The 15942-nt window shown below is 41.3% G+C and overlaps 1 protein-coding gene and 1 long non-coding RNA gene across 2 annotated transcripts; one reads left to right on the top strand and one right to left on the bottom strand.

The window, feature by feature from the left end:
- Positions 1 to 424: 424 nt before the first annotated feature.
- On the bottom strand, positions 425 to 12147 carry LOC127588070 (sodium/hydrogen exchanger 6-like). The gene is made up of 16 exons (XM_052046616.1): positions 11744 to 12147; positions 10953 to 11152; positions 10581 to 10658; positions 10197 to 10273; positions 10004 to 10116; positions 9700 to 9805; positions 8040 to 8186; positions 7470 to 7570; positions 7289 to 7377; positions 7067 to 7180; positions 6280 to 6391; positions 5358 to 5511; positions 5228 to 5258; positions 5057 to 5145; positions 4378 to 4483; positions 425 to 4116 (listed from the first exon to the last, which is right to left on the bottom strand). The coding sequence occupies exons 1-16, from the start codon at positions 12021 to 12023 to the stop codon at positions 3814 to 3816; spliced, it is 2100 nt and encodes a 699-aa protein (XP_051902576.1). The 5' UTR covers positions 12024 to 12147; the 3' UTR covers positions 425 to 3813.
- LOC127588090 (uncharacterized) lies at positions 7445 to 15727 on the top strand. The gene is made up of 3 exons (XR_007958968.1): positions 7445 to 7570; positions 8040 to 9061; positions 15539 to 15727. It is a non-coding gene; the product is annotated as an uncharacterized LOC127588090 (long non-coding RNA).
- The last annotated feature ends 215 nt before the right edge of the window (positions 15728 to 15942 follow it).

The following is a 15942-nucleotide window of genomic DNA, read 5'->3' as shown; positions in this document are numbered from 1 at the left end:
ACTGGAAACAGACTGCAAGGCTTCCAAAAGTCTCTCTCTCTCACACACACATACACACACGAGCACACTTGCAGAATAATTTAGAGACAACGCCCCATGCAACTTTTGAGGCTTAAATTCCCTTTGAAGTTTTGAGATTTTTATAAGACTAACTTATAAAAAATAAAAGAAAATGCAGTTGTGTGACAATGAGTTTCATCGTCATGATCAGAGCACAATAGATCATTCCCATATAATGAACGTGTGGCAATTTCCTCTTATCTCTTTATAAATTCCTAATGTCACACATCAAAGATCAAGCACACACGGGTACGTTTTGTGAGACGCCTATGCAAATTAGCGCAGACTTTTCTGACATAACACATCGCGCGTTAAGTCACAAGTTTAGACAAGAATGTTTTTTTTTCTCGGTCCTGTATCTTACCGGGTGCAGGTCGAGTCGCGTGGCCTCGGATGAGCGTAAGGCGGGTGTCGAAGAGCGCGGGGGGGACTTCGTGTTAACGTCGCACCTCCGGCCGCTCCGTAAACACGTCTGCTGGCGTCGTCTGCTGGACACAGCCAACCAAGCTGAGACCGGATTTGTGGTGTCGAGTTTCAAAATAAAATTTCCTACAACAGGACTTTCAATATACAGCACAATGTCCGTGTGTGTACGTGTACACACACACACACACACACGGGGGAAATAAGTCAGATTCATTTTATGGAGGACACTTTTACAATTTGTAGTATCTTAAAACAAATCATTCTAATATGGATATTTTAAAAACTATTAACAAGTAGTATTTGACTTGTACGTTTATATTTAGTTGTGTAGGCTAAAGTGAAGATTCATGAGTGCAAGTAGATTATGAACTGCACAGAAGTGTCCATTTCACAATTATTCAGGACATTTAGTCTCAAAAGCAAATCCCGATTTCAGTAATCGTTACTTTTTTACAAGTAGAGCTTCCAAATGTTGTGCATTTTGGGCAAAAGCTATGTGAACATGTTTTTGAAAGCTGATCATGATGTGTGCGTATGCAAGATGAGATTTTAAATTTGTTAGCAGGGTAAGAACAAATTCAAGTGCATAGAACGCAATTTGGGTGATCTTTAGCACAAAACCATGTGTACTCACTGTTTTGAGAGGGTGCATTGCAACAAATTGGAAACTCCCATGGTTGATCCTATCAACCTGTAAAGTGGAAGTCGTGAACTGCGCTGCATCACACAGATACGTGCATTTTTTATTTGATTAATTTATTCAGCTACAAGAGAGAGATAAAACATAGCAAACATGTTGTTTTAATGGATTACCTCACTCCATCAAAATAAAACTCCCAGGATGAGAAGAAAAAATGTGCAGTGCTTGACATTTATTTCTGGTATTTTTACATCTTGCCAGACAGAGGACCAAAAATATAGAATAGGAGTGCATGAAAGAATAAGTCAGTCAAATCTTGTCGGAATACTAGATCACTTTTTTTTAAAGAAAATGTTGACATAAACACATTCCTTTGGTGCTCACCAAGTGTTTGAACTCGACAAAGAGCAGAATCAGACATTTTTTGGGGGAATATATTTAGTTGCATGTGTAATCGGTATAACAAAAGTACTAAATAAATTAAATCTGTATCTTTCAATCATTTACACAGGTACAGGTAACTAACACGCGATCCAAATTGAGTGGATGATTGTGTAAAAAAGCTGAATTCTAAATACTGCTTGGGAAAAAAATGGACAAAAACACTTTGGAGGGATTAAATAGTTACCGGGTCTATTAAAGACAAGAGACACTCTTACGGTGTTGACCAGCCTGTCCGGCACAAAGACGACAGGATGAGTTTCAGTCCACCAACTACAGAGATGCCTATGTGCAAAAAGCAGACGAATGAGTGAAATCCTTTTGTATTGCTACAGTGGAACCTCCGAAGTCCAACGCAATAATCTCTCTTGACTTCTAAATTGTACTTGCTTTTTTTTTCAGGCTCAAAAAGCATTCACTCGTTTACTTATTAAGCACCCGTTTACCATTGCTCAATAGCACATACGGTAAGAAATGCGGTGTACCTATGCTGAAGTAAAGTTAAAGGAATCAAGTTTAAGGAAGAGTACAGGAATCTCCCCACCTATTCCAAATGTTTGTGATCTTTCTATAACGCTGTAAAATGCCACAGCCCAATACAAATAGTAATCGGTCTTAGGGATTACTTCCAAAATATTTTGGTTCAACTTGATTTTCCTACTTAAGGTGCGTTTAACTTTGGAGGTTCCACCGTTTAAAAACTCCAAATACAAGTACAGTATACTCGACAATTGCGTAAACCTTACACTGATGTACAATTTTATTAGTTCTGATGACATATTGTTCATCCCAGTTACATCTAGAAAGGAAATAAATCACCTGCACTTTTAGTAGTCAACATCAAATGCCGCATTTAGTGTCAATCAGAACCTGATTGTACAAATCAAATGTACAAACCCACACTGAGGAGTTCATTTTTACAATTTAGGCACTTGAATTCACAAGAGTTGAGTCTGCCCTCATCCCAAACACAGCTCGTGTGGTGCATTAGTCAGATTAGCCGACATGCCCGCCTCCCGGCCCCCCCGACCTCCCCAGCCTCTCAGTCACAACCTTGTAAACGACGTTCATAGGGGAAGCTCTCGCTGTGAGAAGCATCTTGCTACATCACAGAAACAATCTTTTTTTTTTTTTACAGACACACAGTTAAGAAACTTTCGGGAAAAAAAGTACCACCCCATCCTCACCTCCCTACATGTGTACAGCGTACCTCACGTAGGATGACTTGGTCACGGTGTGTCTCACCACCGAGCTGTCCTACTTCTATTAACAAATCCTAATAAAGAAATACCATGAAAGAACAAACAAATAAATAAATTACATATATGAACCACACGGGCAGTGGTAAAATATCTTTACAGGAAGTGTGGAAGTAGTCACTTCTCGTGTAGCTCAGCCTTCGCTAACCATTGACTCGTCATCCATGCGTGTTGACAGTACCTGACCTTGCGTGTGGCGCTTTCACGTGCAAGCCTACCGTCACGGAGAGCTCCTTGTAAAGCTCCTCACATACCTGACGCCGACCTGTCTACGTGAATATTTTAAGCGACGAGAAACGGTGAAAGCAGATGATCATTCCACTCGTTCAAAGTTAGGACAGCGGCTGTAATTACATGACCATAACAATTTATGCAGGCTGGTTTTTTTCTCCATAAATCATTTGCATTGCTAAGTGGATTAGTCATGCTCTCTTAAGAGCAGCAAAACCGTTGTTCTGTCTGAAGCAAGAAAAATAAAACACCTAAAATGTGGGTGCTGAAGTGCAGAAAACGTTTTAGCAGGATAGAAGAAGAGTGTTCTTTTCTCGGCCAGATGGTGAATTACTATAAGAATACTGCTCATAAGCAAGATCAAATAACACTAGCAAAACAGGAGAGCTGTTAAAAAAGAGGGGGAAAGTGCTGAGTTAGTCCAATTGAAAACCATAGAAATATAAAGAAAAATAAATCATGGTCAAATAAAAAGTGACTGTCTAAGCAAGGCTCAATGAGTAAAAGAAGCCTGGCCAGAATGAGCAACATGTTCAAAAGATACTGAACAATCACATAGAAATAGCCACAGCCTAAACAGGTCTTATATGACAGTCATAATTTGTAGTTGTTAATTGCCTTATAAATAGCCTGCAGGACATACGTTACGGTCATGTGACTACAGCCAGTGCCCTTAAAGGTGGGAGACAAAATCAACTTAGTGGCATTTTCAATGACGGCGACAACAAGCCGCATCTCGCCAGTGCAAACCTTTTCTTAGAGTCTGTGCCTACGGGGGTCCGAGCGGGGTGGGGAGGGCGGAGGGGGCAGGGTTACGGTGATCGGGGGATCGGCCGGGTCATTCATGGGGAGGACCAGGCGGGTGCCCCGGATGGCCACCTCGTGCTCGGTCAGCGCCAATTCGTGATCCAGGCCTTCATCGGCGGCGGACGGGCGATGGCGCTTGATGCCGCTGGAGCCCGAACCGTCCGTGCTGACGGTGACGTCGGCGTACATGGAGCTGACGCTGGCGTCGTTCAGAATGAAGTCGGAGTCGTCGTCGTGGAGGGGCCCTTCGTTCTAGTGTGTGAAAAACAAGCACAATTCTTTTCACTTATGACATGTAGCTGAACAATGTATTTCCTACCAATCACAAGCATCCTGATCATTTCCTGTATTGTGCACAGGTACTTACGTGTGGTATATACAATTGGCCCATGTTAACATTTCAAGCATTTTTCATCCAAAATGCCTAACTGTATAACACGTTCAAATTCCCAGTCATTTGAAGAATCTTCTAGGACGCACTTTTTCCGATGTGTTAAATAATGTAGTTCAAACCTCATATGCTTGCGGGCTGGTGAGGCACCGCGCCAGTGGTCCGCAACAGGCGGGCAGAGTAGCCGTGAGAGGGGGGCCGCTATGCGTCAAGAGGGGTTTCAGGTAGCTACACGAAAGCCGTCAAGGACCGTGAACAGGGGTCAAGTGTTTTTTCTACCGCACAGACGGAACGTTTCTGATAAGCTAAGACGCACACAGCATGGGACTCCATGAAATAACATTTGGTGTGCATCAGGGATGAATTTCAAGCCCTTGCTATTTAACTTTTGCTCGCTCTTGGTGGTGTCATCTGGAAGTATGACGCGAACATCCTTTCGTCTGACTAGACAAAGCTCTGTGACACATGACGACCCAGATGCAGACAACAACTTGAGATATCGTTACAACACAATTCTATACCTGTGGGTGTCCGTGTGTCTATGTGGATGAGTGGTGGGAAAAGCTTGATTTTAACCATGCAAAGAACTTTATGTTGCATTTTATGTATGAAAATTGCTTTCCAAATAAAGTCTGTTTGATTGATAAATCATGTGTCTCAATTCTGTGTGATGTGGCTCTCTCAGGGTCTCACAAATACTATAAATAGCACTGTAAATTTAATTTGAACTTCAGGTATTAAATCAGAATTGAAGAAAAAAAAACATTGAAAATTCCAGTGCACATCCACATCAAAGGATACTTGTGATCAAAGTTGTACCAGATCTTGAACGGCCAGGCGCTCTCATGCTTGGTGTTCCTCCTTTGTGAGCCATCCAGCACTCCGGAACTCTTGACAAGCAGAAAATTCCGTTGGATGTTTTTATTTTATTTTACAAGGGAAAACCAACCGATTTCAACCTGTGATACTTACCGAGTGATCTTGATCAGAGTCTACACCGACGCTGAGGGGCAAAAAAAAAAAGACATGAAGGTGACTTTGGAATAAATTATAAACAACTAAATAACAGATAGGGAGACGAACGGTCAGCTGCGGCCCTTACGGAATGCTCATGAAGGACAACATTGGCATGGTGCCGCCTCCGCAGATCCACACGGTAAAGAAGACGATCAGCAAGGTGGTAGAAAACATCATCTGGCGGGCGTAGGTGGCCGTATCTCGGATGGAGAGGGCGAAAGTCATCGCCCCACGCAGTCCTACAAGAAGAAGTGTAAAAAAAGATCAGGTGTGGGGATAGGTACAACTCAATAAATTTGACTATCGCGCTGAATTTCATTTAATTTGGCAGCTCAATTTAAAAAATACAACTCATAATACAGATTCAACATTTCCCGATCTAAGGGGAAAGGAATTTAGCCTTACCCTTAAAATTATTTTCCTAAGCGTTTCTTGATATGAACTTTATACAGTGCCATATTCAAATTTACTGACCTGCACCGGTACATACAGGCTGTGATAGTATTCGATCCAAACCGCCATGCCGAAACAAATTAAAACCCTCAGGAAAACTGTTGTAAAAACGCTCACAATACTAAACTCACAAATACTGAGTATATATCAAAATAAACATTTGGGAGATCTTAAATCTTGATTCAGGTCAAGTCATTTTGCGACTGGGTTGATACATGGTCCATGACACCAAAGTATATGAAGTCGTGTAACGTGTAAATGAACAAACAATCTCAAAAGCAGTCCGAAGTTGAGCACAGTACATGCTTGAGATGCAGTTTCAGACCACCACGTCATACAAAAGTTTACACAACACTTCCCTCTCCTGGAGAAAAGAGGCAGAGGCTGATCATTTGTCTTTTCCTCACTGGTAAAAATATTAAACCGAGTCAGTAGTGTCATGCAGAAAACAGGAAAATAAAATTGCTATCATCCCAACCCCCCCCCCCCCCTGTATTTGTCTGCAGACCGATACCAAATGGTCAGTGGCTGGGAACCAGTGAATTACAACCTACCTGCAAACATCATGACGTGTTGGAAATTTGAGCCGATCTTGTTCTTGCGGCCCAGGTTGAGCAGGAAGGACAATGGGTAAATGTTTGCCGCCCTGCCCAAGAACACTGCGACCTATCGTAGAATTCTGTTTAAGGGCAAAGCGCCACGGTTGAACAGTGAGGGAGGTATGCTGAATGGGATTAATGACGGGGAACAAAATTGTCACGGATTTAGCGTCATAAATGCAAATGGATACATTTACACTGCATGGGTCAAGTGATACAATTCAGATTCCCTCGAGACAGGTGACGCAAGTGGGATGTTTGTCATGGCAACGTAACGACAGAAAAATTCAATCCAACCGAATTAGTTTGATCAAGAGCAGGCCTTTTCTAAATGGATCGGATACGGGCCAATGCCAATTACGGGATTGGCAGTTGAGTAATGGCAGGCTCATATCATGCCAACGAAACAACACTCGGCAATTAATATTTGTATTGCTTTTGATGCTTGTGGAGATATTTGCGTGCAATTAAGTCAACTGCCCATGCAGTTTGTTTCATATGTTCTGCCAAAGTAAACACAGTCATATCGGATAAGTGTCAGCTGAAATGTACATTTAGACATGCTATTTGCATTATATTTATTAATGTTATTCAACCAACTGCATTGCTCAAATCACTAACTTGGCTTATGTCACAATAATTTAAATCCTTTTTCTGGGATTTTTTTTAGGATGATGGAAATGCACATTCGGAATTAAAAAGCCCTGAAAACCTCTCTGACAATGAGCTGAGCGAAGGATACAAAAGCCCCAACGATGAACAAAGGGTTGAAGATGTGCGACTGAAAGGAGAAGAGCGTCAGGCCCATGTAGGAGAAGATGAAGTTCTCTGCCAGAAAGTTGAGCAGCTCAAACAACTGTGTTGTAACAGGCAGTCAAACAAGCACATGATCAGAACTGGCTTTGACGTCTTGGAATGTCTGTTGGCATTCTTGGTTGAATGGCGTGTCCCAGTTGGCGCTTACCTGTTTGGTTCGGTCCTGTGAGTCACGAGACAGATTATTGTAGGTGTAGTGAGCCTGAGTGATCCCGCAGAACAGCACGGCAACCACGCCTGGTTTTGGGTACATTCAGAACAGAACGTGACAGTTGACCACAATTTGAAAATGATTCAACTAATGTACTAATGTAATATGAATGTGGTACCGGTAAAGCCGCAAGCCTCGGCCAACAGGAAGGTGCTCCAGGACATGAGGAAAAACAGTGCCGTCTCCAGCAAGGGTAAGTCCCTCAGCTTGGTAAACTTGGTCACGTGATGGAAAGTTAAAGAAAAATCAGCAATCAGAAGATAATTTGCAACACTTTATCGAAGCAAGACAAGTCAGGAAATGCAGACGTCTGTAATTAGGTAGCTCTCAGCGGCAAGTCAACTTCTGATCTGACTTGAAAAAAAGTCCCTGATGGGATTTTCTGTCTGTGGTCAACTGTGCAATATCAATTAAAACTTGGTTTGACATGACAGCATGGAACCCTGAAAAATGTTTCCATCGGAGCCATTTTTCAGCGATGCCTGTTTAAAAAAAAAAAAGTTCTTTTTTTTTTTTTTTTTTTTAATTAAAGTGATGATTCCTCACAAAATAGCACGAGAACACCGTGATTGTACTGTAGTTCAAACCAACACTTGTGTTCCAAATGACTTTGGATTACAGTACATTATCTTCAGACAATTAAATGATTTAATATAAAGATGTGCGGTAATAATAAGACAACAGGAAGGATATGAACGCCGTCACCACACCGGTGGCCACGCCGAGAGCAAACGATCCGCTGAAGACGCCCAGGAAGATGCCAAAGGATTTGAGCATGGCCATGGCCTCAAAGCTGTGACTGTTGTCCCCCGTAGGCTGGTAGGCCACAATGGAGCTGACAGCATAAACGTACACACCCTTAGAAAGAATTAAGGAAGGCAGGAACCACGAGAGGATGTGGAGATGGACCGACATCAAATCAACCTGAATCCGTGAATATCTGATAACCGGTGATTTAAACAGATTTGAGTCATTTTAAAGCATGCATGGGGTTTACATTTGATGACGGCAGCATGGTAAACCAAGGAGCCCTGTTTTGTGAAAAAAGAAATCCCAAACCACTTGCATGAAGTGGAGTTTGGACCCAACAGTGATCCAAAAGGAAGAGCGGATTGTTTTGAATTTGAGATATTTCCTCAAAGAGTGGGAACCAACTACCATGCACGGATCAACCATGCTATTCTAAAAACAAATGAAATTTTAGGGAACCGTCATCCAAAGTCTGAAAACATTTAAAACACAAATGGTCATAACATGTTATAATAAATATGTGATTGATTGTTGCATATACAGATTTTTTTTTTCAAATTGAATACGGCTCTCCGTGTCCTCACCACAATTAAGTAAGTAAGTAAGTAAGTAGGTATACAGTATTCTAATATTCTGAATTCTACCACATAATTTGATTCGTGTTTCCACATTTATTATGTCTTTCGGAATTTTTTTTTAACCAAAGCCAAAACAATCAAAAAGAATATTAAGCAAACATTTGTGATGCTTTTAGGAAAAAACGTTTGTTTGTTTTTTGTTTTACCCAAAGCAAAAACAAACTAAAAAAATTATTCACCAAACATTTGAATAGATGTGACTTCGGCTATTTCCAAAGGTTTTAAAGAAGGCTTCAAGCCAAACTACCACGAGCCGGCCTGTCCTGTTCGAGAGTACCGTCAAGTCTCCCAATGACCAGTCTGACAGCAAAGGCTACTAAAGGTTCACATCCAGTACCCCTCAGCACAAACCAAACGGACCACTCCCCGTAACAACATTATTAATACATGTCCGTAATATGTGACTTCTGGAAACTTAAGCAGGGAACAATTAGCTCTGCCTACAACTGCACTAAATTATTGATAGGAACTGAAAATAAAAAGCACACAAATGTAGACTTCTGTGACAGCTGCAAGAATTCTGTCTCCTACCAAATACAGGCTGTCTTCAGAAATAAAGGCCTTGTACTTTCTAGGACACAAAAAGTTGGCGGCACTTTTTGAGGAGATACCCGATGACTCATTTTGTCGACCCCCAATATGCCACCACAACCAAACACAAAGCCCAACCACCCACAGAGGAATGACTGTCTGGTTCTTCCTCAGCCATTCCTCCTCGCCCTCGGGTCGCACAATTCGAGCCCCAAGCCGACTCTGCTTCTCCAAGCGGAGAACAACACTGCATGCATACGTACGGGTAGGTGATGAACGACACAGACGGATGAATGATGGAAGGCCGGCGGTGAAATGACAGGAACTGGTGTTAGTAAAATTATTATTTGGAGAGAATTTTGCCAATACGTGCTGGGATTATGGGAGTTTGTTTTGATTTTTTTCCAGTGGGGTGTCAAAAAAACTTACGATGAGAGGACGATGGCCACGGCATCATTGAGCACGCTCTCCCCAAAAAGTAAAGCATACAGGTCCACGTCTACCTTCAGCTCATTGAAAATGGCAAGCACCGTCACTGCAATAAAAAGAGTAGGAAGGTTTGATGTCCCCCCTTTTTTTTCCAGAGCGATACAAGTATGAGTATTCACTTTTGAGAATGTACCGATACCGAGTACTAAGCCGTTGGGATTGGGAAAATATCACTTTAAAAAATCATGACGCTGGATCATGCTTCAAAAGGTCTCGCATTGACTTTTTTTTGCCAGTGTTGTACCTGGGTCTGTCGCCGATACGATAGCCCCGAAGTAGAGGCAGTCGGTGAAGTAAAAATCTCCCCCGAGCTGGCCCACTACTTTCATGAAGGACACAAATCCGTACATGATGAGCCTGGGGACCAGGACAGCAAGCCATCAGACATTGGGAGGCTCATAGTAGTTACAGCATATGAATGTGAACAGACCACTTACCCAATAATAAAACAGGATATAACAGTTCCCATGAAAGCATAGGTCAGGATGGAGCCAATGTTGCGGAAAAAATGTCTCTGACATAGATGAGGACAAAAATTTATTACAATATTTAGAACATACTGTATGAGAACTCAGTGTGAAGTCACAAATTGTACAAAAACATTGTTGGTGAGAAAGCTACAGCTCCTGGCCAATTATTGGCCGGTAAAAGCACTTGATCGAACCCACAATCAATTCTTAAAACAAATTAAAGCAATGTTAGAAAAAACCCCAACATTTTTTTCAGTTTAATGAGCATACATTATGTCCCAACAACACTTCTGTCCACGTAAGGTCTCAAAAACGGTTAACTTTTACTAACTGTGCTTTAGATCACCTTACCCGTTTTAGACTGTAGCCGGCATGGAAGATGATAGGCGGCAGTAAAATGTTGAAAAAGACTTCTGGGTCAAAAGTAACCTGAAGAAACGTAGCAGATAATAAATGAGGTTTGAGCCACTTTTGTACAATCTTTCTGCAGTTCTTACGAAGGGTTAAACGACTTCAGATTTTCTGTAGTTGACTTAGAGTAACTGATGACTTCAAGATATTTATTTTTTCTAACTGAATTCCACAATCAAAACTTGAAATTATGAACAATAGAAAAAATGTTTTTGGAAATGCGTTGAACGATATCTATACATTACACAAACAATAACAACATAGAAATACATAAATAAAAACATTAACAATGACGACACGGTCTCGCCTTACCTTTCTCAACATCTCATCATCCTGCACTTGGTGGCCTTTGCCGCGGCTGACTTCGCCCTTCAGCGTGTACTCGTAGAATCGCCCACTGACATTCACCAACAGGGTGGCAGGACTGGCGTTGACCGCGCAGCCCTGCACCACATCGCTCATGCTCGGGGGCACGTGGACGCCAAACCGCAGGATCACGCCCACCAGAAGGCCTTCCAGTGAGGAGAGATTGAGAGTCAAGTGGTTTTCAAAGTTTGTCTGCAAATCCATTATTAGTCATTATTGGCCGCCATCTATTTGCATATTAAGGCAATTATTCCAGTTTTTAAGAGAAGTTACAGTTATCTTATATATTCACAGCATAGAAATGTGTTTCATACAAATATTTACTGCATCTTTACATTTTTCAGGTTAGAAATGGTGGACACTGTACAAGGTAGAGCAGCGGTGCAAAAATATACAGAAGGCACACTCAGTTACCACCGTACTTGTCATTTTTCATTTAATTGTTTCATATTTATGACGTGTTTTTTCACTCTAACATGAGTAATGTGTGATATTAGAAAGCATAATAAGGAGGAGTATTGTTGAGTGCATTTTCATGGGGGTGAAGGGTTATGGGGGAACAGGTTGATGGCATTTCCATTCATTTCAATGGAGTGATCACAGTCCAGGAACCACTGTACTGTAAGCTGTCAAATTAGCTTAGTGCCGCTAACGCCATCATTTAGCATCCAGTTAGCTATTTAGCATGGTCGCTCCAGGGCGTCAATGGGTGGTTCGCTGGAGGCTGGTGTTCTTACCATAGATCATGGCCAGTCCCGTTTCGTGCAAGAACCTAAAGCGCCTGTGCTTGAAGAGCCATATTGTGAGAATGGTGAGCGTTAGGAGCATGATGAATATGAGAAGGTTGGCACTGTCTTGACGGTGGCTTTCCTCAGCCAGCCTCTCGGTTGCGACGTTGTCCATCGCGTTGCCCTCGCCTCTTCCGACGAGGACGAAGGACAGCAAGGCGAACGGCAGGTACCGCAGCGCCGTCAGGGATTCAACGTGAAGAAGGGGGCTTAATTGCGTAGACGCCATTGTGTCGCGAGCGTCTGTACTGGCCAGCAACAGTAGTAGTATCAGGCAAAGCGCAAAGTCCCCGTGACAGACCACAACAAACGGATTCAATTTCCGAGGTGCTGTCAAAACAAAAGAATTTCCGGTTATTAAAAATAAGAGCGAACGTATGATATACATTAAAGAAATTAATAAAGATAGAACATAGAACAATAATTATAAATAAATAAAACATATAAAACATGCTTTGAAAGCCATTGGATGGTGGTGTTGATTCTAATGTACTTATCAAGTACTTATCATTTATAACCACAAATGTAAACACTGTTGATTTGTCTTTTTTTACATTTTTATAATCAGAGATGCAAATAACCTTTTCGAGATGCTTTATTTTTGGGGGGGGGGGGGGGATGCGGGGGTTGACTCCGTTTTCAAATAATCATTATCATCATCATCATTTGTCTGACCTTCTTTTAAAACATGTAAGATTGTGTGGGTTTTACATTCACAGGTAAAGTTCCACTTCACGCACATTTGAGTGTATGTTAGTTAATATCTTCAAAGTTGTTTCCTCTGGCAGGAAACAAAAGCCAAGGGTGCAGTCGTACACATGATGGAAAGTGATACAGAACTGATGTGCCCATTCTGTAGTCACTTCCTCAGAAAAAAATGAACTTTGGTAACCAAACTCAAAATATGACCTGCATACAAATGTGGGCTTGAGCTTTTCAAATACTTGAATGCTAAGTACCTGTTTTGCCCTACAATCCAAATCATGTTTTGATGAGCAGCATAAATGTGTCCAGTAATGATCGTTGTGTTATCTTTCACATCGTGCAAATTTAAATACTGAATAACTCGACAGTTTCCGCTGACAGGAAGCAGAACCCACTAAAGTCAAGCGCAGGAAAAAGATACAAAACCAAATGTGACACATTCCCCTCACATGTAGCAGCACCAACACTGAAATCATCCACGTTCTTCTGCTCCATGATGCTGAATAAATTGCTGTTACTTCTCTGTCTATGGGGAGCCGGTTTTGCCAAAGAACCTCCAGGTAAGAACATACAACGTTCTATTCAATTAAGGGTGATTTGATTTCGTGTGATTGTACTCTTTGTAAATGCCTAAAAGGTCAAAGTTGATTCACGGTTAATGGAGATGAACACGTGAAATTGTCATTTTCATTTACAATTTGACATTTTCATTTTAATGTAATTCACATTTGAACTTCATAGAAGTTCAAATTACAAACTTCATTGAACATTTTTCGGAACCACAAACTGATAGCTTTGCGGAAGAGCCCGAGTGAAACTAAATGTAATCAGTCATCTGATTTTTTTCATTGAATGTAGAAATTTGGAAAGCCCGGTTTTAGTGAATTTGTTTTATCGTATTTTGTCTTGACAGATATCGACTGTGTTGTGTTGCATTTGGAGTTTGTTCAATGTACCTGGAACAGATACGGCAATGTAACAGTCAATTACACCTTCAACAGCTGGTGAGTTAAAACGGTTTTGAATTCCAAAGAATTCCTCTTTCATTGGATCAAGTGTGTGCTTGATAAATATGTGCTTTGTTTTAACTGGAAATTGTTACTGCTGGGGTTACTTTTTGTATGACGGTGGGGATTTTTCTTCTACAGGTTTGAGGGTGAAGAAGCCAGAGCGTGTGAGATGTACCTGACAAATAACAGCATAAAAACCGGCTGCATTCAGCCGTATGGTGACAAAACCAACAGGTTCACATCGTTTCACATGCAACTGGTGCATGGCAACAACACTTTTCTGAAGACTGCTGACCTTAAAAGCAAAGGTAAGTATATTCCAATTCGACCACATATTTGCGGCAAGTCTATAATGCCAAGAAGTGGGATGAACGTATTATACTTGACAAACCGGTGCGAACATTGTTTTGAATAAATAGCATATTTACTTGAAATCTTTTTCTGGTCCACCTTATAATTGTAAATAGCACAGCCACCTTATCTATATCTAAATTTATATTGCACTTAATTGAACGGTGTACATTGAAACTGAAACATTCATTTTGTGAATGCCAAACACTTTTATTCCCTTCTTTCTACCCACAATGTTTCTGCTGTAGACTGTAAATTTCCCCAGTGTGGGACAAATAAAGGATATCTTAATCTTCATCTTAAAGGTACTGGTAGATAAAAAGATGCAATTAAATCATTTTGGACTCACATGTAATCATGTTTCACCTGCAGTGAAGTTAAATCCGCCAACCAACCTGACTGTTCAGAATGGATCAGACTGGAATCTGTGGTTCTATTGGAATCAGACAATTGCATGGTGTGTGCAAAATGAGGTTCGGTACAGGACCAATTACAAAAAGTGGGATGTGAGTAACCTGATGTTGACAGAGTCACGCTTGGTATATTTTCTTTGTCATCTGCACCACCCTTCCATTTGAAATACTTTGTGCGCTCCGCAGACATACACAGTCAATCGAGGGAAGCTAAATTACTGCATCAACTTACCCTCCAGTCGCTCCCGATATGAGCTTCAGGTGAGAAGCAGATTGCATGAGGCATGCGGAGCTTCTGGCTGGAGCGACTGGAGTGAGACTGTGATGTGGGGATCAAACACAGGCCCAGGTAAAAATGCTACTTGAACAATTTTGGGAAAAGTCAAATCATCTCTTTTCTCCTTGTCACAGAAAGTGACCAAGGCATGGTTGTGTGGATAACTGTGTATGTTTTGGCTCCCGTCATACTCATCCTAATGGTCGTGCTGTTGCTGCGTTATGAGAGGTGAGACGGCCGACGTCAATTGGTACTTAGGCCTTCATCCATTTCCTAATATGGCCACTATCTTGTCATATTAATGTATGTAGATCAGGGGTGCCCAAACTTTTTGGACCGAAGATCTACTTTTCGATCAACTAACTTCCCGGGATCTACCCTTACCGGCGCACGCCTTGACACTTACCTCGACACTCCTCGGATCTACTTGGGACCTGTCTTAGCTCTACCAGTAGATCAGGATCGACATAATGGGCACCCCTGATGTAGATTATTGCTGACATGTGTTGCTAGTTGAAGTTGACTAACACGTTTAGTTCTGACCCACCAATCAGGCCCTGTGCGGACGAATTTGAAATCTAACTGGTCAAAGACATAGAAACTGTCCGATTGCTAAAAAATAAATAATAATAAAAAATTTAAAAAGTACTGTCTATATTATTTACAAAACTGTCCTTCACTCTCTCACACAGGTTCAGAATCATCTTCATTCGGGTTGTACCGAAACCATACTTAAATTCCATTGAGGAAAGGAGCAACCAGGTAGAAGTTTCCCAGTTTTATTCCAAACCTATTATTATTTGGAATACTATAAACACAATGGAAATATTTTGTTAATTGTCTAAATATTCCTTTCTTGAAGCCGTGGCTTCAAATCTCCAAAGGTTTTAAAGAAGGCTTCAAGCCAAACTACCACGAGCCGGCCTGTCCTGTTCGAGAGTACCGTCAAGTCTCCCAATGACCAGTCTGGCAGCAAAGGCTCCTGAAGTTTCACATCCAGTACCCCTCAGCACAAACCAAACGGACAACTCCCCGTAACAAGCAAGAAACTTCCTGTTCATTGTCCACCTCCAGTCTTCACTACTTCTTTTTATTCCGGAGCTTAGTTTTTTGTTGTTATTTTTTCTTTCTAATCATCTTATTGGGTTAGGGTTTCACCATGATGTATTGGAAGTGCCTGATTAGTATGATCAGCAAGACATGTATAAAACAAATTATGAAGTTCAGATCAGGAGAAAACAGAAGTCAAATCACTGACCGTATAGACACCACTTGCTTCTTTCTACCTGTCAGTAAATTTTCCTATCCACTCTTATTTTGCTATTGACAGATTTGAAGTAACTACGACAACTGGATAACTTGCATGTACAGTATCACTTCTATTTTTAAGTT

Source organism: Hippocampus zosterae, chromosome 16, assembly GCF_025434085.1.
Source record: "Hippocampus zosterae strain Florida chromosome 16, ASM2543408v3, whole genome shotgun sequence".
Taxonomy (NCBI): domain Eukaryota; kingdom Metazoa; phylum Chordata; class Actinopteri; order Syngnathiformes; family Syngnathidae; genus Hippocampus; species Hippocampus zosterae.
This window is presented reverse-complemented; position numbering and strand designations above follow the sequence as displayed.

What these genes read in the sequence shown, in the direction of transcription:
- LOC127588070 (XM_052046616.1), bottom strand. Translation starts at nt 12,023, where the DNA reads ATGGCGTCTACGCAATTAAGCCCCCTTCTTCACGTTGAATCCCTGACG. An exon ending in CCGGCTACAGTCTAAAACGG is followed by an intron (nt 10,274 to 10,580) that starts GTAAGGTGATCT and finishes CATCTATGTCAG; the next exon opens with AGACATTTTTTCCGCAACAT. An exon ending in GTGGTGACGGCGTTCATATC is followed by an intron (nt 7,571 to 8,039) that starts CTTCCTGTTGTC and finishes CCATCACGTGAC; the next exon opens with CAAGTTTACCAAGCTGAGGG.